The 23547-nt window shown below is 40.0% G+C and overlaps 1 protein-coding gene across 1 annotated transcript in view; it reads right to left on the reverse strand.

Moving 5' to 3' along the window:
* The window catches only part of RAB3GAP2 (RAB3 GTPase activating non-catalytic protein subunit 2), a 52796-nt gene that overhangs the window by 23678 nt on the left and 5571 nt on the right, over positions 1–23547 (reverse strand). Inside the window, exons 2-19 of the mRNA XM_009900087.2 lie at positions 19132–19199; positions 18023–18146; positions 17077–17158; positions 15210–15257; positions 14342–14417; positions 14092–14193; positions 12909–13008; positions 10874–10972; positions 9937–10085; positions 8867–8946; positions 8660–8749; positions 7249–7388; positions 5129–5345; positions 4678–4821; positions 4320–4402; positions 3098–3162; positions 1972–2062; positions 409–545 (exon numbers count right to left, since the gene is read on the reverse strand). Coding sequence (XP_009898389.2) covers positions 409–545; positions 1972–2062; positions 3098–3162; positions 4320–4402; positions 4678–4821; positions 5129–5345; positions 7249–7388; positions 8660–8749; positions 8867–8946; positions 9937–10085; positions 10874–10972; positions 12909–13008; positions 14092–14193; positions 14342–14417; positions 15210–15257; positions 17077–17158; positions 18023–18146; positions 19132–19199 — 1895 coding nt within the window. The remainder of the gene's footprint in view (positions 1–408; positions 546–1971; positions 2063–3097; positions 3163–4319; positions 4403–4677; positions 4822–5128; positions 5346–7248; positions 7389–8659; positions 8750–8866; positions 8947–9936; positions 10086–10873; positions 10973–12908; positions 13009–14091; positions 14194–14341; positions 14418–15209; positions 15258–17076; positions 17159–18022; positions 18147–19131; positions 19200–23547) is intronic.

Here is a 23547-nt window from a genome sequence, read left to right on the forward strand (position 1 = left end):
CAAGCCTACAGAGCACCACTCCATATGGCTTTTATAAATGGGGAAGCAGTTTTACAAATGATACCAAATGATTATGATGCTGCACAAGCAAGTATCAGAAACTAATTGCTACTGGTCCCAAAATAGCCCTCCAAACTGAACAGAGTTCATAATCAGGAGATCCTGGCTATATTTTCACATCTGTTTCAACTTTGTGACTGCTAAAGAATATCAGGTAGATGATCACCAGGCATTTGTAGAGGAGTAAAAAAAAAAGGTATTGTAAAACAATTACTTCATTAAAAGTTCCAGGCCACAAAAACAGGAAACTTGCTTACCAACTTATTTTATCTGAGACCTTAAAAACTTATTTTTATGGTTAAATGATCACTCAATTCTGTCAGACAGCTGAGTTTTGAATATACTCACATTATCTGAGGATGGAGCACCTTTGTGTATGCTCTGAATGCTCTGGGAATTTAGTTTGCTAACCAGTTCATAAAGATGTAACAGCTTTAACTTGTTTGCACAGAACTGCAGCAGTCCTTCATCCACATACTCAAGCTCTGAGGAGAAATAAAACTGCATTTGAAATGAAGATTCAGCCTGGAATACTGAAACAAACCTCACTGCAGCATTAAACTCTTTCCTTATTGGCACTGGAAAACTTAGGTGCCTCAGGTGCACTGCTGCTTGGAATGATTACATTTAATTCACAGCAGTATGAAACAAGAACTATTTTTACAAGGAGTACTAGAGAAAGATATTAGGATCCTTTTTTTAAATGAAGGAGGTTGACAATGTTGAACTGACAAAGACAATTCTCTGGAGACTTTCAAAACCCACCTCAATGTGTTCCTGTGCAACCTGACCTATCAAATCTGCGTAGGCAGAGGGCTTGGACCTCCCTTTTAATCCAAACCATTCTATGATTCTATGCCAGTGATTTAGAATGCCAGACCAAAATGAGAGAACTGCATGTATGAAGCTCTCATTCTATGTAATTCAAGAAAAACATTAACAAACCAACAACACCACAAAACAAAACCAACTAAACAAAACTAGTACAAGTGAAAGAAAGATTTCCTCTCAAGGCTTTGAAACTCTGAAAATATGCTGTCATGTTCCCACTGAGGCAAGACAAGGAACACAGCCTTTCTATCAACAAATATTTCATTTAGGACTCACACACAACAGTGTCAGGGAGTTCTTGACTCATCTTGCTAAAGCCTCATCTTCTAAGAAACTGAAGTGAACCTAGTGGCATGCACATGCTTCTCCACTCTATTCCTCAGTACTCAGTTGGGTCTCCAAAATGACAGGCACTTCAAGCACAAAGGTTCTAGTTCCAAGAAAAATCACGTGTGTAATTTCAAAGAAACTAACTTGCAGACTTCCAGCAACAAAATTTTGGAGGGGTAATGACACTTCCTGACATTGGCTCTGAAATCTCTAGTAAAACATACAAAATAGAACTTCTGTGGAGTTTACCAAGAAGAGACACCAGGCATCTGGCCAGAGCTCAGACCCTCAGTAATGAAGATTTTGGGATTCCAGTAGAGTAAAAGTCACAGATCTGAAGTACCACATCCTTACTGCCTTCCTTAGGGAGAGATAAACTAAAACATCTACAAGCAAAGGATTGAAAACTTCTTTCTGATGGGAGCTTTTACTGGACAAAGTACCCAGGGGTACCTGTTGGGTGGGTGGGGTATTTTGGGTTTTTTTTTGGGTATTTTTGCATTTTTAAAAACATAATTACAAATTACTAGTCACACAGCAAATGTATCAAAGCATACTTACCAGCAAGCATTTTGCAGTCTGCATTGACAATACATATATGTGGAGCAACATCCTGCAATACCTAGCAGCAAAACTAAGCCCATCAAGCCTGGTCTCCCTACAGATCAGAAGAGTCCTACAACAGTTTTACAGCACTGCAGATAAAAGTGCAAATGTTTCTCCATATTTTCCAACTAAATATCCACCTACCCTGTTTTTTTAGGTCATCCATTAATGTCTGAGTGATGTTTGTGAGAGATGAAAGTGGCACACGTTCACTTGCCAAAATACTTTCCAGAGCCTGTTAAGCAGATGTTCAACAGAATTAAACAGGTATTTAATTTTACTGTAAAAACAGGTAAGGTAAGCCAACAACAGCACAACTTTAACAATGATTTCTTCACAATGTGCCACACATACTTGTGACATATTGGAGACCTTACTGTTCTCTACAACTACCTGAAGGGAGGTTGTAGACAGGCGGGGGTTGGTCTCTTCTCTCAGGCAACCAGCACCAGAACAAGAGTCTCAAGCTGCACCAGGGGAGGTTCAGACTGGATGTTAGGAAGAAATTCTACACAGAAAGAGTGATTGCCTATTGGAATGTGCTGCCCAGGGAGGTGGTGGAGTCACCATCATAGGAGGTGTTTAGGAGGAGACTTGATAGGGTGCTTGGTTGCATGGTTTAGTTGATTAGATGGTGTTGGGTGATAGGTTGGACACGATGATCTCGAAGGTCTCTTCCAACCTGGTCTATTCTATTCTATTCTGTTCTATATGGATCCTACAGAGAGGTCTGCTCTCTTCTTATTATTTTGACTTGTGTCTTGAAAGATGTCTTGAGAAAATCACAAGCCAAAATTAAATCCAGTCAGTGCATTGCAATAAACAAACAAACCTACAAACCCCCACAACACGTACCCAACCAATACCAAGACAAAATAGCTGAAATATTTGCTTCCAATCACTCTAGAAAGAGTAATGTTTGGAAAGATTTAAAGCTCAGGTTTAAAAAATGGATTGAAGCTTGAGGAGGGTAGATTTAGACCACATGTTAGAAAAATTCTTCAGTGAGTGTGCTGAGACATTGGAACAGGATGCCCAAGTTGCTCATGGATGTCCCCTCCCTGGAGGTGTTCAAGACCAGGTTGGATGAGGTTTTGAGCAACCTGGTCTAGTGGAAGGTGTCCCTGCCCATGGCAGGGGCATTGGAACTAGATAACTGACCTTCAAATTCCCTTCTAACCCAAACCATTCTATGAATAAAAACATTTAACACTCTCATCACAATGGTTTTTTTGCTAATATTAAAGTATACTGGCTTCTAAATATTCACCTGTTTCTTCGTAGCAGGGTACTTGATATCAAGTATTAATTCCTTTGCTTCAGCTTCAATCAAATCTGAAAAAAAAAAAACAAAACAAAAAGAGGAAGGCAATCATGACTTCAATTCCTGTTTCTCAAATGCATTCTGAAAAGCAAGCCAACATGCAACACAATTAAGTTCCACACAGGTGAAGGCTCTATTACAAAAGTTGTCAAAACGAACTTCAGGAAACTGAAATAAAAGTAACAATTTCATGGCATCTCTTAACCAAAATGTTTTTATAAGAAATACATATTACTTAAGGGAAAAAGGATGCCTAGAGTCAAATGCTGAACTCCATCATACAGAATTAACAAGGTTGGAAAAGACCTTTGAGATCACCAAGTCCAACCTATCATCCAACACTATCTAATCAACTAAACCAAGGCACCAAGTGCCTCCTCCAGTCTCTCTTTAAATACTTCCAGTGATGGTGACTCTACCACCCCCCTGGGCAGCACATTCCAATGGCCAATCTCTCTTTCTGTGAAGAATTTCTTCCTAACATCCAGCCTAAACCTCCCCTGGCACAGCTTGAGACTGTGTCCTCTTGTTCTGTCATAGGTTGCCTGCGCAAAGAGACCAACCCCCGCCCTAAGAAGTCCCTCCCCAGCTTTCTCGTAGCCCCCTTCAGATACTGGAAGGCCACAATAAGGTCTCCTCAGAGACCTTCTCTTCTCCAGACTGAATAGTCCCAACTCCCTCAGTCTGTCCTCATAGGAGAGGAGCTCCAGCCCTCTGCTCATCCTCGTGGCCCTTCTCCAGACGCATTCCAGCACCTCCAGATCCTTCCTGTAACAGGGGCTCCAGAACTGGACACTACTCCAAGTGGGGTCTCACCAGAGTGGAGTAGAGGGGGAGAATCACCTCCCTTGCCCTACTGGCTATGCTTCTCTTGATGCAGCCCAGGATGTGATTGGCTTTCTGGGCTGCAAGTGCACACTGCTGGCTCATGTTGAGCTTCTCATTCACCAGTACCCCCAAGTCAGTCCTTTTCTTCAGGGCTGCTCTCAAGCCAGCTGCTGCCCAGCCTGTATTGGTGCTTGGGACTGCCCAGAACCAGATGCAGGACCTTGCATTTGGTCTTGTTGAAATTCATGAGGTTGGCTTGGGCCCAGCTCTCCAGCCTGTCAAGGTCCCACTGGATGGCATCCCTTCCCTCCATCTTAAGAAATTATACAGGAGAACCCACCTGGATTTGAGGTTTTAGCTTTGAGTAAAGCGTTTAATTTCTTCACCAGATGCATATCCTTTGCTCGTTCGCTCTTTTTATCACTAAAGAGAAACAATTTTGATTTCATGAGTGGAGAGAACTAAAGTGAATGATTCAGGATATAAAAAAAAAAAAAACCAACCAGAATATTTATGCTACTCTGAGGTAACATCACATTAAGAAAAATAACCATAATGCATACAAAGGAATGAAACTATTACCAGAGCGCTACTCAGCTTGGGAAGGAACACCAGAATTGCTCTCTCTAAACAAAATGTTGTTTAAAAAACAACAACAATAAATTCATTTGGTTATGCAGAGCACAGAAAATCCTTACCTCAGTGCTAAATGGAAAGGTACATGGACAGTTTTTACATTTCCAGAGACTGGATCAACAAGGCATATCTGGTAGGTCTGAGGCTGCCATCCCTGACTGGTCACATTGTTCAGACCCATTATTTTATAACCAGGATACAGCAACCTGAAACAAACAAACCAACCACACAGCCTTTACAGCAAAGAAGAACTTAGCAATCTTCCCTTCCCACACAGTGAATAGAAAGAAGAGCAATTTTATAAAGCTAAGATTTAACCAGCTGCTAAATATGCTTATCAAGAAAGACTTCAGAGTGGGGAAACATGAGAGAGTACCCTTCTTTAGAGCAAGAAACTGAAGTCAGTAGAAACACTATGGGCAACACAAGAAGTGCCTGCCAGCACTCCCCATTGGTACCATGTAACACTTCATTGCAGCAGCACAGCCAACATGCCTACCTACTGCTTCTTACCTACAGTATTTCCCCACATTGAAGGCTCCAACCCGAGGGCCTTGCTGTGTGCTCCACACTTCCAGAATGCCTCTCCTTGGAGCATAGATCACAAGGAACTGAGCTACTCTGCTTGGACCCTGTGCATTTCCAAAAGGAGAAAAATCCATCTTCTCAGCTTCCCTCTCATTGAGGTCCTCTACAGTCTGTATCCAGCCAACTTCTGCATCACGGTACCCTTTGGAAGGGGAGACAGAACTTCATTTGCATAGGGAAATTGATACATCAGCACACATCACCATCCACTTAGGTATTTTTCCAGCAACAAGCTGTCTTATTCTTTGTTTCAGTCTGTGCCACTCTGGCCAAAAGTCAAACTCCTGTAAAGAACTGAAGTCCATGAACTTAGAGCAAGGCCCATCAGAGGACTCCTCAAAATCAAATGCAGCTTTCTGCTTGGTCTGGAGAGGAACAAACTCTTCCAGGAGAAGCGACAGAAAGCAAATAAGCAAAACCCACTTGGTCTGTACTCCAGACATTACACTAATGCAAAAGCTTCTCAGAGAAGAACCTCTAAGTAAGTGTCCAGATTTGTCACTATTTATATAAACTATTTAAGGAAGAAAATCTGCATAGCCTATTAAATAGCATATGTAAGTTTCCATTCATATATTTTCATCATTAAAATGCATTTCTAACAACTCAATAAAGATACTCATCACCTCTCTCTCTGTCTCTCTGGGTTAGGCAAATACTTTGCCTCATAAAACCTTTGTAAACAAGAGAGGCAGAGCTGCCCTAATGGCATCACTGAGCTATGCAATGGTTTAGTGAGTATAAACAAAGACTAACATATAAAATAAGTTTGTTATAAACTCTATTATATTGAAAAGGCTGAAAAGTCTTCACAACTCAGTAAGAAAAGGTATGATCCAAAACACTCAATTCAACAGAAAGGTTTGATTAAAAGTGGGGAAAAAAAGAAGACATTTCATATCTCACAGCCTCACTGGGGAAAAAGCTGGCAAATTGTAAATGTGCATCTGAGTATCAAGCAAAGCTTGGGACTCTAAAAGTACTTCCTAAATAACATGAAGTTCTCAGTAATTAAGATAAAAAACACCCAAGAAGCTTCAAAATCAGAGAAGAAAAATGCACAGGGGAAACAATTACTGTAGCTGTTACACTGTTAAAATGCCTCTGAAATAGCATGACCACTAATCTTCTGAATTGGTAGTGTAGGACAGAGAAAGAAAACAGCTGGAGATTTTCTACCTGTTCTTAAAATGCCTCCACCACCCCGTAAAAAACTGCAACATTATAATTCTATACAGAAGACAAGTGTGGTAACTGCAGGTATAAACAATTTCAGAGCTTAACTTCTCTATTATTTCACAAAAGGCCCTCGGACACTGAGCACTCCCTTCTTGTGCACTCACCATGATGCAATGAGAAGCTAAGTTATCTGCTTACTGATGTTTTTTAAACTCCTGTTTACTTCCTCAGCAGAATTAAGATACTAGAACTTATCAAGAGAAAGACTCTTGAAGTACAGAATCATAGGATGGCTTAGGTAGGAAGGGACCTTAAAGATCGTTATCTCCAACCTCCCTGCTAAAGTTCTTCCAAAAAAATTAGGTCAAAAAAAACACTTCCTGTTGGGATGTAGTCTGTGGAAAAGAAAATAATAAACATATCCATCCAATACAAACCAAACAGACCAAATTTTCACTACAGGCTATACCAGTATTTCAGGGACTGGTAGAACAATCCTTTCACAGTGAAAGTGGTGAGACACTGGAACAGGTTGTGGATGCCCCCTCCCTGGAGGTGTTCAAGGCCAGGCTGGATGAGGCCTTGAGAGACCTGGTCTAGTGGAAGGTGACCCTGCCCATGACAGCGTGGTTGGAACTAGATGATCTTTAAGGTTCCCTCTAACCTAAACCAGTCTATGAATTTATGAATCTATGAACAACATGCTTATGGATTTCATATTACATCTGCCTTTGGCTTGTAACACCACCACATCATAAAGCCTTTGTTAATAATGGGAAAAAACACTTGGAATTCTAACTCTGAACACAAGCAGCCGTGGTTGCTTGAGGAACATTATTTACCATACTAATATACACTTCCTGTACCTTTCCACATGCGAACTGCAAGTCCCCTTGTAACATCCAGTAGAATAACTCTTCCAAAGTCATCTGTTACTGCTGCCAATGTGTTACAAGGAGACAAACATATTCTTTCACCGTGGCGACGGGAATCTGGAAGTCCAAACCTAAAGGTAATAACAAGAGTCAAGCAGAAACACTAGGTGCCTATTTTTCTTCAAACATACTCAGTGAAGTATCTTGTAAGGACTACTCTTGAACGTGTCCAGAGAAGGGCAATGAGGCTGGGGAGAGGCCTCGAGCACAAGCCCTATGAGGAGAGGCTGAGGGAGCTGGGGTTGTTTAGCCTGGAGAAGAGGAGACTCAGGGGAGACCTTATTGCTGTCTACAACTACCTGAGGGGTGGTTGTAACCAGGAGGGGGTTGGTCTCTTCTCCCAGGTTGGTCTCTTCTCCCAGCACCAGAACAAGAGGACACAGTCTCAAGCTGCACCAGGGGAAGTTTAGGCTCGAGATGAGGAGAAAGTTCTTCACAGAGAGAGTTTTTAGCCATTGGAATGTGCTGCCCAGGGAGGTGGTGGAGTCACCATCCCTGGAGGTATTCAAGAGGGGATTGGATGGGACACTTGGTTCCATGGTCTAGTAGTCATGAGGTGTTGGGTGACAGGTTGGACATGATGATCTTTGAGGTCTTTTCCAACCTTGTTGATTCTATGATTATTTTTTTAAGGCAACAAAAGTATAGCTAAGACTATAAGAAAATTATGAATGAAGTTCTTGTGCTCTGTGACAGGTCTATGAGATCTCCCAAAGTCCTTCTTAAGACCCGAGTTCAGAAACTAGGATAAGCAATTGCCTTCTCAGGCATTGTTAGGAAAAGATCTTGGAGCAGTGGGTTACTTTACAAGCCCTGTCTTTAGTGCCAAATAGTGTTGAGAGTACTTTAAAAAAAAAAAAAAAGAAGTCAGGAATAACAATCAAGAATCAATTTAGTCTTCTACCAGCTTTCTTGATAACCTTAGGCTACAACCTTTTCTCCTTTCTCCACAATCAACAGGGCACAGGATGCCACCTAACTTTGGTGAGGAGCTTTAAACTACTAAAAGCAACAAGCACCTCCTGCAGCTTCTTTGAAGCACTTCAGTGATAAACTTCAGGACTGATTCTTGTGTACTTATGCTGTCATTAAAATGTGCACACTGCTCTTTTACAGCAACAGTGAACCTACACACTGCAAGTAAAAGAGCTGAGTAATTTTTTGTCCAAAAGGATAAACTGAAATTAAACAGAGCTTGAAACAAAGGACCTGCAAACTATCATCACTGCTTAAAGTCAACAAAACCCAAACATATTCATCAATTACACACCTTTCAAAATAATTCAAATATAATTAAAAACACAAGAGACTGAAAGTAATAGAGACAGCATGGAAAACTTACCTCACTGCCAACGGGGTTGCAGGTTCAACTTTTGGCTTCTGTTTTTGGGTAGGCTCTTCTTCGTGTTTACTCTTCCAACCAAGCCAGCCACTTGCAACAGAAAAACACATTAGGAGAATCATACCAATGGTCCTAAAAAAAAAATCTTCAAATTGTAATGCAGCTAGTACAACAAAAATAATATCATTTCCTTTCTTATTTTATTACCTGGCAGCATTAAATAATGCTGAAGTCAGTTTACTTGCAACTGCTAAGGCGACGTGAGACAACAGTGGCTGTGAGCTACCCTGAAAGAAAGGAATAAAGACTTTAAACAGTCAAGAAATAGTCAGCTGTGACCACCCTGAAATGAAGGAAAAAAAGTGCATAGAAAGCCAAGAAATAGTTCTTACACTGAACTCAACTGCAGAATAGTTTTTCAGGCCTCCTATGGACTTTCAGCTCAGAAAGCATAGCTTTAAGACTCTGCAAAAATTTAATTCATTGCCCCCAGAAAAGCCATTCTGACATCTCTTTACCATATCAAAATCCTCCTGCAAGTCACTGGTAGCTCAGTATGTTTGTCTGCAACAGAAGTTAAAAAAACCCTGTGTATGACTTATCATGGAGAGTGAGGTGGTGATATGGCTTTGGAACCCTTGTAAATATCAATGTCAGCATTATTTTCATGAACATATTGGAAAAGCAAGTAGAAAACCAAAATTCTGACTCTAAGCATTTTCAACTTTGGATCCTGCTAAGGACAGCACAAACATAGGGTCTGAATATACAAGACACAGAGCTCCATCACCATCCTTTTCTACCAATACAAAAGAAGACAACTAAAGTGTGCTACAGGCACCACTAAGCATAGGGGGCAGTTTTTTATCTACAGTTAGTATTTCCTCAACACAATATACTCAGGCTGTGAGTGTACATGATCAAAAGCCAAAGGCCTCCAAAAAAATCTCCAAGATGCATGTTTGGACAATGTCAACATAACTTAAAAAAAACAAACCAAACACCTTAAGTTACTTAATCGGCAATAAACTAACAGATGAAAAATAAAATTCAAATCCCTTGGCTATCACATTAATTTCAGGATAGAAAATAAAATTTCCCATCAGCAGGAACCTGGGGCAGACCTTACTCTCACATCCACACCATTCCAGTTTCAGATGATCAAGAAGAAAGGGAAATGTCAGCATGAAATGAACATAAGACTACAGAAATACCCATACAGAAAAGAGAAGGATTAATTCCCCAAAGTTTCAGCAAGCCAGCTTTGTAGTACATACCTCCAGGGCAAAAAAGAAACCAGTGAAAGGATTGGATCCAACAGTAACATACTGAGACATAGCAGGTGGGCTGTTTTTTATAGCTGCATTATATCCACCTATATTGGAGGCAGTCTTCATTTGATCAAAAGGAGACAGTGTCATGATGCCTAACAAAAACATTGAAGTGAGTGTCTTATACTTTCAGAAAAATGGCATGCAATTGCTCTAGAAGCCTAAACCTATTCCTGCCTTCTTGGCTGACCAGCCAGCATTCAGGGAAAAGGGAGGAGGAGCAGCTTTAACCACAAAAATTCCAAAGAATACAGCAGAAATAACCCAATCTATTTAGGTTAAGGTATAGTTGGTTTGGTTAGAAAAAAAAATTCAGGAGAGTCCAGCAGCAAAAAACATCTATCAAATTCACTTCATCTGCCTCATTTGACCCCCTTCTGATCTCTTATGTGCTTTTGTGAAAAAGCTACATATACCTCTGACCTGACAAGAGCCTGAGCTTCTGCAAATTCCTATGCAGTAAACCTTTGAGAGCCCAGAACTCACTTGGTATTCCTTGGAAAGGAACATGGAATTTTAGATTATGGGCTAGACTCAGGAAAGACCCATACCAGTCTTAACCTGACAGAGAAGTAAGTGCATCTGATCTAGTCTCTCTCAGCTGTTTCTTACCAAGCACAAGAGGACAAGACAGATACAGCTGCAATACCCTTTCTCCCCTTACATGGAACAGGAAAGACTTGCTCAGAACAGAAGAGAAAGCAAAATACATTTTTGATGATGGTTGATGAGATAACTTACAACGACAGCCTTCTTCCACTATTTATTTCTATCCACCCAATACCACAAAGGGCTCTCATCCCAAATTTAACAGCAAAAAAATAAATAAAAAAAATCACTCATCACTTAAGCCAAATACTTGAAATTAAACAGGAATGCTTACCAATACTAGCATGGTCAACAATTGTATCCACATCTTGCAAGCCCCATTTCTTGTAAGCTAATGGCGGAGGCTGAACATTCTCATTGCCAGATGCTGCAGCTGACAAAAAGTGAGAAGACACACCAAAAAAATTCCTACTGAGTCAAAGACAAAGGAAGAGTACAACAGAAGGAAAAAAATACCTGATGCAATCTGAAGATCTGAAGCCACAAAATATCCTAGTTTTAAATCAACATACACACATTTAAACACCTACTGAGCTAAAATGGCCTTCTGAAATATTTACCTTACTGAAATGAAAACATCTCCTTAAATTAAGTGAAGAAAATTGCACATGATATTCCATCATAACTATATTTTGCACTTGCAGAGAGCTTTGATTTACTGGCCATTTATGGCTTGAAAGGCTGTACAGTTTTTCCATGCTACTAAAATTTATTTCTGTGGTCTGGCCATGTTGAAGTGGAAACTTCCCTACCAATGTACTTGCAAAGTCAGTACATTCACTAGGTACATAACAGTGTGAGGTAAGAACAGCAACAAAGCTAAAGCCATGATTGAAACTCTTCAAAGTATCTATTAGGACAAACATAAATGATCTGGAATGAAAGAAGATAGCACTCATAGCTAGTTGTAATATCTGCAAAGTACTTCTCTGTAAATGGTTATCTTTCATTGAAAGAATACAGCATATTCTAGTTGTGAAAGGAGATGGAGATTTCCCATCACAGCATCTGCTTCCTTTCATACTTGTTGCATGATTCACTGAATATCAGTTTTTAATGTTCTGATTTACAAGAATTTTGCTTTTTGTTATACTCTGTGGAAATGATACCTTTTCATTAAAAGCATAAGAAGAGACATTCTTAGATAGACCCAGGGAACCACTTAGCACAGCATATCAGGATCTGAGCAGAGATCAAGCCAGATGTCTAGGGAAGAATATCAGAACAAGGACGTGTATCTGATGCTTCCCCTAAATCAGTTCCTGAAGATAATTTCTCAGCCATAGGAAAGCTCTAAGCAGTCAGTAAACCTCCATGGGTTGAGATAAAGACAGTTTAACAGTTAAAGCTGAAGCACACATGCAAGCAAAGCAAAATTCATTCACCACTTCCCATCAGCAGGCAGGTGTTCAGCCATCTCTAGAAATGCAAGGCTTCATTATGCACAAGTTACTTGGGAAGTCAAATGCTGTAACTGAACATTGTGCCCATTTCTTCTCCTCTCAGCTTTTACCACCAGGCAAGACATCATAAAGTATGAGGTAGCCCTTAGGTCATTTGGGGTCACCTGTCTCAGTGACATCCCCTCCCAGTTTCTGGTGAACCTGCTCACTGGTGGTGCAGAAACAGAAAAAGCCTCGATGCTGTGCAAGCTCAGTTCAGCAACAGCTAGAACAGCAGAGTGTAACCAATGCTGTTTTCATCACAAATCCAAAACATAGCACCATACCAGGTACCACAAAGAAAACTAACTCCCAGTCAAAACCAGCACATAATAGGATGGTGAGACATTCAATGCTACCCAGACAACTTGTGCTCTAAGAATGTTTTCTTTGGTAGAAGGAATTTCTTGTATGTAGTAAATGCCTATATATTCATGGACAAGGACCTTATAGCTGCCTTCCTACAGGAAGGCCGGAGAGGGACTTTTCATGTGGGTGCCTAGCAACAGGACAAGGAGGAAGAGTTTTAAGCTGTGGGACAGTAGGTTTAGACCGGATCTTAGCAAGAAGTTCTTCAGTATAAGGGTGGTGAGACTCTGGAATAGGTTGCCCAGGAAGGCTCTGGATGCCTCCTCCCTAGGGGTGTTCAAGGCCAGGATGGATGTGGCCCTGAGCAGCTGAGTCTAGTGGAAAGGCACCTCTGCCCATGGCAGGGATTTTGGAGAGGATGATCTCTAAGGTCCCTTCCAACCTAAGCCATTCTATGAATACCCAGATTCCACCTTGATTTGATATTTAAGAAGCAGAACTACACTTCATGTGAAGTACTATTAACAGTCAGAAATAAACATTTCCCCTTAAACGTACCTCTGGCTACCTGATTGCGACAAGCACGAAGGGACTGAAAGAGGCTGAAACCATCAATTGTCACAATTGCTGCTGGGTACAATATACTTAGTTCTTCATTCTGTGGGGGGAAAAAATGAGAGAAAGGACACCAAAAATAAATTTTAACAAATGAATCACTGTTACTATTCTAATAGCTTTTTTTCTGGCTTTTTACACTAGTAACTATACAAAGATGAGGATTACATCCAGAGAGCTAACATCTAACAAGCCACAGGCAAGAGAGTAAGGCAAAGCTACAAAAATTCAGTATTAAATCATCCAATATATGAAGAAGCAGGTTATTCAGGCACAGAGTTTTGTATTTTTTCAATCTTCTTTCAAGGATTTTTATGTTAGCTTAATATATTCTATGGCTTAGGGAGAAAACACAAAAGTTACAGCAGCGTGGGAAGGACACAGAAAAACAACTATCTAGAATGCAAGCATCGAGGTTTTGTGAGCCAAATTCAAACTGGAGCAGTGCCTGAATCACCACTTGGGCACAAAAATGCTCATTTGGTAACATAAATTCAAGACCCAAATTCCTTAATGCTTCTGTATTTCAAAACTGCTCCCAAAATGTCATGCTAAATTACGTGAGCATTCATGTAAAGCAAACTTGGAAACTTCTGCAATTTCATTAGTTTTCTGAGTAAGCATGCCAACAGAGCCAAGAGCAAAGAAAGCTGGCTTGAACCACTAATAGCTTGAGCTCTGCAAGAGCCTTCTCTGCAGAAATATTCACAATGATGGGCAGGTTCCTAGCACTACCTCCCATGAAGATTGTTTTTATTTTCAGCTATCTTCTCTGTGAAGGTAATTTCTTATCAATGAGTACCTACAGCTCTTGGCATCCATCAAGTGGCATATTCTCCTTTCATCAACACCTTATCATAATTTGTGTACATAAATGAATGAAGCCTCCCTTCACAAGGTTACCACAGAGAAAAACAGAACAAACCTATAGAGCTAGCTAACTGCTAAAACCAATAAATTCTGAATCAAACTACACAGGCACGAGCAAGAAATCCACAGAGTCTCTTGTTCTAAGAAGTTGTCCATCCCATCAAAAACTGGTAAAGGACACAGAGGATTCACAGAGAAGACTCCCTTCCATACCCCATAACAATGCCACTTCGCTTTTGAAATAATCTGACAAAACCTGTTCTGTGACACCAGGATGCCTGGGAATTTCATAGGTTCTGCACTTAAGCTGTAGGACAGGATCTTCATTCAAAAGCTGCGCGAGAAGCAGCACTCCACTCTAGAAGAGAAAGGATAGTAAGGCATGAATGTTACTGTCCCTTTTCTTAGGGAAGGCAAAAACTACTCTCTGTAGAAACAGAAGTTTTACAGAAATAACTGTTTAATACAGTCACTTGCTTGTGTATCTGCCACACCGAGAAACCTACCTCAGTGTAAAAACGAACATAGCCAGAGGTGAAGCCGACCACAATGCAGGTCCAGTCAGGACGACCTGTGGAACTCCTGTTTCACAAAGATACACCAGAAGTTAAAAAACAAATCCTGCTCTAAGCTATTGAGAAAAGAAGGCTTAGGGGAGGCCTTATTACCATGTACCAGTACATAACGAGTGACTACCCAGAGGATGGAGACTCCATTCTTACATGGAGTCCCAAAGAAAAGACAAGGGGCAATAGGTACAAGTTACTCCTGGGGAGATTCTGATTGGAATCCAGGAGAAAAGTTTTCCCCATGAGAACAGTTAGACATCGGCATAATCTCCCAAGAGAAGTAGAGGATTCCCCTATGATGGTCACTTTTAAGACTCAGCTCGACAGGGCCGTATCATTTTAAACTATGCTATCACTGTACCTGAAGGGAGGGTATAGCCAGGTGGGGGTTGGTCTCTGCTCCCAGACAACCAGCACCAGAATAAGTGGACACTGTGCCAGGGGAAGTTTAGGCTAGATGTTAGGAAGTAGTTTTTCATAGAAAGAGTGATTGGCCATTGGAATCTGCTGCCCAGGGAGGTGGTGGAGTCACCATCACTGAAGGTGTTTAGGAAGAGACTGGATGGGGTGCTTGCTGCCATGGTTTAGTTGACTAGATAGTGTTGGGTGATAGGTTGGACTCAATCTCAAAGGTCTCTTCCAACCTGGTTAATTCTATTCTATTCTCACCACCCTCAGTGTATCACCTAGAAAGGTTGGACCAGATGAGCCTTGGGGTCCCTTCCAACCTGGCATTCTGTGATTCTATAAAACGTGTAATGTAAGGAGACTGATGATGCACATACATAAGAATATCAATCCTTACCTCTTCTGACTTGCCAATGGGATACACAATACACTACTCACACATTCACTAGAAACAGAAAGATGAAACAAGTAAGTGTATTTTTCTAGAGCTGTGAACTTTTGCTCTATACATCTTGACAAGTCAGCATTTTAATATTTTAAGAATATATTACAGCAGCACACAACGTATCAAATTGATACCATATATCAAAACCCCTCAAACTCTTTCATTTTAAAGACATTTTCATTTACTAGTTCAAGAGTGCCTAAACAGAATGCATGAGTGCTTACTAAACCTTACTAGTGCTGTCTTTCATCATTCACAGGCTTATTATTCTGCCAGTACTATTCAGGTTAAACCTCATGTGCCTAAAGGTGTTTTTTATTCTGCTCTATAATGATATACCAAAAACAACCACTCTTCAAAACAAAACAAAAAACCCCAACCAACAACTGAACCATACTTATCAAAATCAATTTTTGAAGTACATTATGCAATTAGGTAGACTTTACATACATTGCAATTCACTGCTTTATAATTCAACAGCATTTAAAGGGCTTAGGTGGTCTTCCCAGTCAATGCAATAACAGAACATGCTCAATGCATGGCAGGCAACGCATGCAGAAGGCAAACAGGTAAGCAGGCCTCAATATTTCAAATCAAAAGTTATTTAACTGTTACCATGAGAGAAAGTTTTACACTGTCTGGGGAAACAGAAGCAGTACAAAGGTTTTATGAAAGCACGTGTAAATTCAAGATGACATTCCAAACAGCACTTAAACATGTCTGCAGTACTGTTGATTGTTTGCATTTCAGGTCCCCTCCATTCCCCAAGGAGTGACTAAATAAATCAGGCTAGACAATTACAGACAAAAATTCTTCTCTAAATGCAAGTCTGACATGAGTTGCAATTCAGCTTCCAAGCAGTGTTTTGTATTTCAGCAAAATCTCATCTTCCAATAGCAAAGTTTTCTGACAATCGGCTGGTAACTGCCATATTTTAACTTCCACAGAAATAGAACCCCTTCTAAAATAAATGACAGGGCAATTTCAGTGGCAATAAGGAGGAAAAAAAAAACGTGAAGAGATGCACACAAAACAGTTTGAATGTGTGGCAGCACCAGTTTTATGAAAAAAGGACTATGATTTGTACAGATTGGAGAGAAGCTGATTAAGTCGGCACCTCCTGCAGCTTAACAGAAGGTTGAAGCCAAAAGGGAATGTGTTCAAAGGCAGATAGCAACTCAAGGCTGCAAACTTAATAACTAAATGCATATGGGAGATTTGAGAAAGCATCTGTCTGGTTATTTGCAGAGAGAGAGAACAGAAATATTGAATAAATACCAAATGTATGACCATAAGAAAATTTTCCAAGTCCCTAAGTGATGTGGCACCCCAAACCATTTCTTGGTTGGAGAGATGGCTTCTTTGCTTGAGATTTTTGCAAATGAAGTGGGCTCTAAAGTAACTTCATATGGTTTCAGTTGCAACATCCCCAAACAAATTTTCAGTTCTACTAAAAAAGTAGGCTGTTCAAAAAGGGTACTTTTTTTTTTCCCCCCATCCCTTTTAGAACAGGAACTTGTAAAAAGCATGATAACCCAAATCTCTTAAGATGTCTAAATTACTAGCAAACTTTGCACTGAAGAGTGCCTCTATTTGTATGGACATGTCCTGAGATATCACACTGCACATGAGGAGTGACCTTTGCAGACAATGTTTGTGATCACACAAATTACTCCATGTCTGTTTTCACCAGTGAAACACATAAGACCATGACTGCACAGGGATTAAAGAAAAGAGAAGTACAAATTAAAAGTATAATGCTACTAACAATTAAGCATGAAAAATGGCATTTCAGTCACAGCTGCATTTCAACACCTACCCTTCTTCAACACTCAGAGAGCCACTCCAGCCAACAGCATATTGCATTTCCTCTTTTCCCTTGTCACTCTGCTTCCATTTGGCTGCAGTTAAGAATAAAGACACCATCTATAAAATTACAATGGTTTTGCATCTCACAATTGTAGTCCTACTCCTAATCTTTCTCCTCTGTACAATACACCCCCACCATGCTCGGATTAAGCACCAGTTGTGAACCTTGAAGGCCATAAAAAGAAGACATTTTTAGTGAGCTTCCTAAAAAATTCTTATGTTTTCTTTGAAATGCACATGGAACAACACACCATATAATGCTGAAATGCCCAGTTTCACTCAAAAAGATCTATAGAGTAGTAACTGCTTCATCAATTTTTTAAAAGTTCAATTCCTGAAACAGGGATCCTTAGAAGAGAAATACAATGCAAGGGCAAACTTCTGAGAAGCTTACAAATGACAATTTTACCTCCTAAGAAGGACATGGGAATCCTACATTAAAACTGATTTTATTTGTTTTTTAAAGTTAGTGTACCATGCCATTTGTCTGACACCTAAAACCTAAGCCATAGGGACACTTCTGCCACTGTGTGGTACAGTTCATAGATTCATAGAATGGTTTAGGTTGGAGGGGAAGAGAAAGTTCTTCCCAGAAAGAGTAATTGGCCATTGGAATGTGCTGCCCAGGGAGGTGGTGGAGTCACTGTCCCTGGAGGTGGTCAAAAAGGGACTGGATGCAGCACTTGAAGCCATGATTTAGTTAGTCATGAGGTGTTGGGTGATAGGTTGGACTTGATGATCTCTGAGGTCTTTTCCAACCTTATTGATTCTATGATAAAACACCAGAAAATTCTTTAAGGTATGAACTGGGAGGTAAGCAAGTAGAAGGGGAACAAATTTTATCCTGCTTACTATGAAGAGCAGTAGCATATACACTTAGTACAATGCATACTTACGCACTAAAAAGACTGCTTTCTGCTCATTAGCTATCACCATCAGGTCATTTGTGGGTGATAAGGATAATACACACTCCTGAAGCCAGTAATTTCTCTGGTTCTTGGAATTAGACTCCTCTTCTTCCTACAGGTAAAGCTTTAGTTAATGTACAGAACAATTTTTAAACATAGCAGAACTTGTAAGATTTATGACAACAATTTGGCTTGCACTTGATCCCAGTACTGGATGGGTTATTCCTTATCAAGTCAGTAGAGCCCCAAGTGGCATGAAAAGCCATGAGAAATGCATCAACCTTGCATTAGTTCTGTGTGTTTACAAACCAGAAAAACAAAGAAGTACTCATCACTAACTCCTTGAAATCTTCTCCTGTCAAAGTGACACTAGAAGAATGAGATTTGAAGTTTTATTATGAATTATTAGATTGGAAAGAATCTCTCTAGTTCTTCTCACTATAATCCATACTCAAAATGAATAATTCATCCAAGCTCATTAACTGACCAACATTAAATAAATATATGCATACCCAGAGAAAGAAACAAAGATGGCATTCACACTACAGCCATGCAACTTGCTCTAGCAGTTGTAACATGCACCAGGTATCCAGTGCCTTTCCACAACAAGGAACTTTACAAAGAAATAAATTCAAAACTACTAAGTGCCAAGTTTTGAGTAAAGACTTGGATACCATTGTTGCACATGAAAGCAAAGAGATTGCATCTTTTTTCCTCAGAGCAACAAGCCAAATATTTGATTATAGAACAAACAAGGTAATAGGTCTTGAGGAGAGCGTTATAGGTCTTTCAGAGATGACAACCCTTCTATCTTAGTTCCATCCTCTTATCTTCAATACAGCAATACAAAAACTTTCCCTTGTCCACACTCTCCATTTCCACAGCCACAAATTCAATCCTACCTCCTCCTAGCTTTCCAAAATACAACTCCATCCTCTGCTACCTCAAATCAATTATGCACAGATAAAACAACTTCAGCATGATCATCTTCTGATCTGTGATTTATTCTGTTGCAACAAAATTGACTCTACTTGAGAATTATACAAATTTATTCACAGCATTTAGTTGGCAATGAAAACTCATATATATGAGCTTACAGGTTCTTGTGATTCTGATTCATCCCAGGTTCCCCAGCCATCATTTTCCCAGCTTGCTGATTTGCTTGCTGTAAGTGAAAAAAAGATTTGTCAGACAAATACAGCACAGGCAACACAGAACACAATTAAAAGGAATTACTGGTGGTTGCTTTCCTTTTCCTGCAAATGCACTGCAACTTCACTTACGGCAGAGACTAAACAAGTACTACAGAAAGAATCATGAAGTGGCAGAAATGGCTCTCTTATTTTTCTGTATTTACTTCCACTTTGGACACTATGGAAAAGCAGTAACAGAAAATGTAATCTAGGTACAAACTGGAAAACAGATGTTAACAACTTCTGACACCATCCAGAACTCCAGGCAAGTAACATCTCCCAGTGCCTGGTAAAAACACATCGTTGCTCCTTCAACAGGACCTCTCTGCACTTCACTAGAGCAAACTATTCAATCAAATCTGTCATTTCTCAGTTTCTCAAGACATTTGTCCAAGCACTGAAACAGGCCTCCCAGGGAAGTGGCAGAGCCACCATCCCTGGAGGTGTTAAAAAACCATGCAGACATGGTATTTCAGAACATGGTTTAGTGGGCATGGTGGTGTTGGGTTGATGCGTGGACTTGATGATCTTAGAGATCACATCCACCCTTAATGATTCTACTACTTCAAGAGAGCTGAGACACGTTTCTAGTTTTATACAGCAAGCTGAAGCAAAGAGTGAGAACTTAGAAGGGGGAAACCCCACATCCCTATTTGACAAAACTTTCTCCAGCAGTTACAGAGAACAAAGACCTCACTGCAAAGTTTAAGCTTTAGCTTAATATATCAAATTATTACTCCACAGACAACAAAAGTCCCATCTTACACACACTAGGCAGCTACAGAGGGAAACTGAGGGGACAGCAGGCTCTCTCCAACCCCTCAGGGCTCTACATGTATGCTCCCAGAGCTTTTACTAACAGGCATAAGATGGCCTGTAACACACCACAAGAATGATATATGCACTATTTTATGAGAAATAGTATTTCTGTACATAAATAAAATGCCTTCCTTTCCATAATGGTGGATTTCACTTTGGTTTAAGTTAATTACAGCATTGTCCTACTGGCAGCATAAATTCATGTTAGCAGAGAATGAAGTACAAAGAAATTCATCTGTGACAACAAAACATCTAAGCTCAGGATAATGCAGATCCAACCACGATTATTCTCAAAGCAACCAAAGCAAAAGCTGAAGCTGTGACCTCTGAGGGGAAAATGAGCACAGGGACCTTGGCTATTCAAGTCTTTGCAAGACAACTCAGAAGGAAAATTAACAAGACACTGATCAGTTTCAATTAGGTCATTCAGAAACCTCAGAGAAACCACAAGCTTACAAAATACCTCAAACACCTGAGAAAACAGATTCATAGAGACAAGCCTACTTCTCAGTTGTTTTCTGAAAGTACTAGACTTACTTTAAAAACATCTGAAGTTCTTTCACCTAAAAATACTAATTTAGATGGGAATTTAAAAGCCTATGCAAAGGAGAATTATGCACAGACATTTCATAGTAGACACACAGCTCTCCAACATCACCATCGTTGTGACCCTCAGCAAGTCACTGAGCCTCACTGCAGTTCAGTTGAAAAGCCAAGGACTGACTTCCATCTTAGAAGCACTACCATGAACTCTGAAGCAGTAACATCAGTAAGACTTCCAGGACTTTTCCAATTACTACTTTCATTTTTTTTTATTAACTGATGTTATGACTGCCCTGACCTGAAAAGGTTTAAATATTGTGTCTCAAATTAGTTTAAACTCAAGTTTTAAGCAAGCATGGTTTTGCCATTTTGGATGGTCAAAAAGTACAGAGCAGAAGGTTAGTATCAAGAACACTCCAGTTTTACTTGGTTTTAAAAGGCTGGCTCCTCTACCACCAAGCAAAGGCAGAACCCAATATGGCAAAACAGAAATCTGCATTTTGTTTGTTTAGGCTGATTTTTAAGCTTTTGTGTGGGCAATGAAGACAAAACACTGAAAGTACTTTATCTTGAGAAAGAAACTTTTCATGGATGCTGTTGAACACTCCAGGAACAACCTTTGTTAAAACTGAAGAGTCTGTACCATCTCTGAGGCCTTTTCCAACCTGGTTGATTCTATGATCTATAGAGTGGGCAAGTCAGCCCTTTCTACTGCATCATCATCAATACAGATCTGACCACAGTTATTTTGGACATAACTATATAAGCCACAAGCTTCCAAGGCTCAGTCTCATCTTGTCTTGGAGGTTGAGAATTTTCCAGTGTACAAATATATGAGGGACAGTTATGGCAAATCCTGTTGAACCACAAGAAGAAAATAGTAACTCACTTGAATGTTTAGTTTAGGATAACTAACAAAATTCTACTTCTGTTTGCATTTTATTATCTCAAAAGGCAACAAAACCTACTCCCCACAAAATTCTTGGAGAAAAGAGATCTGTCAGTGTGCCACAGTCCAGAGAGAAACATGACCATAGGCAAGGAACAGACTGGGCCAATGCCATCCCTACAACACAGAGCAGACCAACCTTCCTAAGAAACCTCAGCCACATCAGTTCTGAGACTGAACACTCAAAACTGTGAGGCTTCTTGCTGTGTCTTTGTAGAGAGGCACATTTTCACAGTGGTTGTCATCTTCCATGGATGAAGCCAGATCAATCAAGAAAGGTTGGAAAAATGAGGTAATGGGGAGGCACCATCCCACTAAAGCAGCTGCAGAGATCTTTCAGAACCTGTGACCTGCTCTGCAAAATTAGCATCTCCTCCAGTTTACAAGGGTGCACAAGCTTGCTCCTTCATATCCATCCTCCCCATCACATAGAATGCCCCTGCATGCACTAATCATACGTATCTCTCAGTCCCCTGCACAGATTCTTTGTTATTTTCCACACAATAAAGTCTAGGTGAGAGGAGAAAAGGAGTGTGGTGACATTCACGGTTAGAGCATTTGTTTTCCTAGTAGCTGTTACATGTGATGAAGCCCTGCTTTTCCAGAGATGGCTGAACACCTGCCTGCCAGTGGAAAGTGGTGCAGGAATTCCTTGTTCCATTTTGCTTGTGTGCAGGTCCTTTGCTTTATCTATTAAAACTGTGTTTGTCTCAACCCACAAGTATCCTCCCTTTCACCCTTTCAATTCTCTTCCCTCTCCTGCTGTGGGGGAAGTAAGAAAACAGCTGTGCGGTGTTAGCTGCCTACCAGGATTAAATCACAACACTTAAACACATGTGTGCAGTTTGTCTGGTTTATGATCTTACAGCTTGCTTTCCATCTCTGCTTTAAGAATCTATACAATTAATATGTAATAATGCAAGAAATTATTGCATAAGTGCAAAAGTTGTTTTTTTTCTTTCCTATGTATGCTGCAATTCTGACACAACTGGACTGCATAAATAGTGAAGAAAGAGAAGTAATTTCTTATCTCTTCAGGCCAAGGAATTGTAAATATAGTTTAGGAGCTTCTTGCTATTCAGTAATCACAAACCACTTTTAGCCCATTTAGTCCCAAAGCTCCTCCAATATGAGGACTGGCAAATATAGTAGGGTGTTTTGCCAGCATGACTAAGAAGTCCCTTTGGAGACTAGTATTACGTTTGCTTTCTCTTATCACTTCAGACATTCATAAGTGGGCGGAAAAAAAAAATTACATTTAAATTAAGTTAGCTCAGTAATCTGAAAAAATAGTCACTTGAGCAATTTCTCTTCCTTTAGATGGTCACAACAGCTTTAAACAGAGGAAAAAGTGACTAAAAATAAGCCAGCTACAACATAGATTCTTTAAAGTAATGCTGCAAATCTCCATGGTTTACAGTTGTAACAACTTCAAACCCAAAGTCTGAGGTACAACAGCAGGGGGAAGCTTTGTGATGGGACAATCACAAAGCACAGGAAACAAATGAAACAGAATTTCAGCTTTCTTTCAGGAGCAAGTGGCAGCTTAAATTAGGAGGAAGTCTATGCAACAGAAGAGCTGCAAAAGCAGCAAAAAGCTCAGGTGCAAAGATAATTTGGGCAAAGTGCTCTGACAGCATTCTGAGGTGTGTTAGGAGCACCTCATTTAATTTTCTTCCCCCTCAGAACAATTACAAATGTGCCACAATGCAGGTAGAGCACATATTTTTATGATATCTCATGTGAAACCTGAAAGAAAGGAATCTTAAATGTCTATAATGCAATCTGGAGAGGAAAAATCTGCTTAAAGAGACAATACAAAAGAGCTTGTCAGAAGATTCTTCAATAGTAAAATACTAAACTCAATAAGAGGGATACAGAAACAGTTGAGAACAACCCTGCTGCTAAATGCAATCTGCAATTTGATTTTGCAATGTTGTTTTTTTCCTTTGTAACCTTGTTTATAACTCTGAAATAAAAAGCCTGGCCTTCTGTATTTCTGAATTAAA

This window comes from Dryobates pubescens, chromosome 2 (assembly GCF_014839835.1).
Source record: "Dryobates pubescens isolate bDryPub1 chromosome 2, bDryPub1.pri, whole genome shotgun sequence".
Classification (NCBI taxonomy): domain Eukaryota; kingdom Metazoa; phylum Chordata; class Aves; order Piciformes; family Picidae; genus Dryobates; species Dryobates pubescens.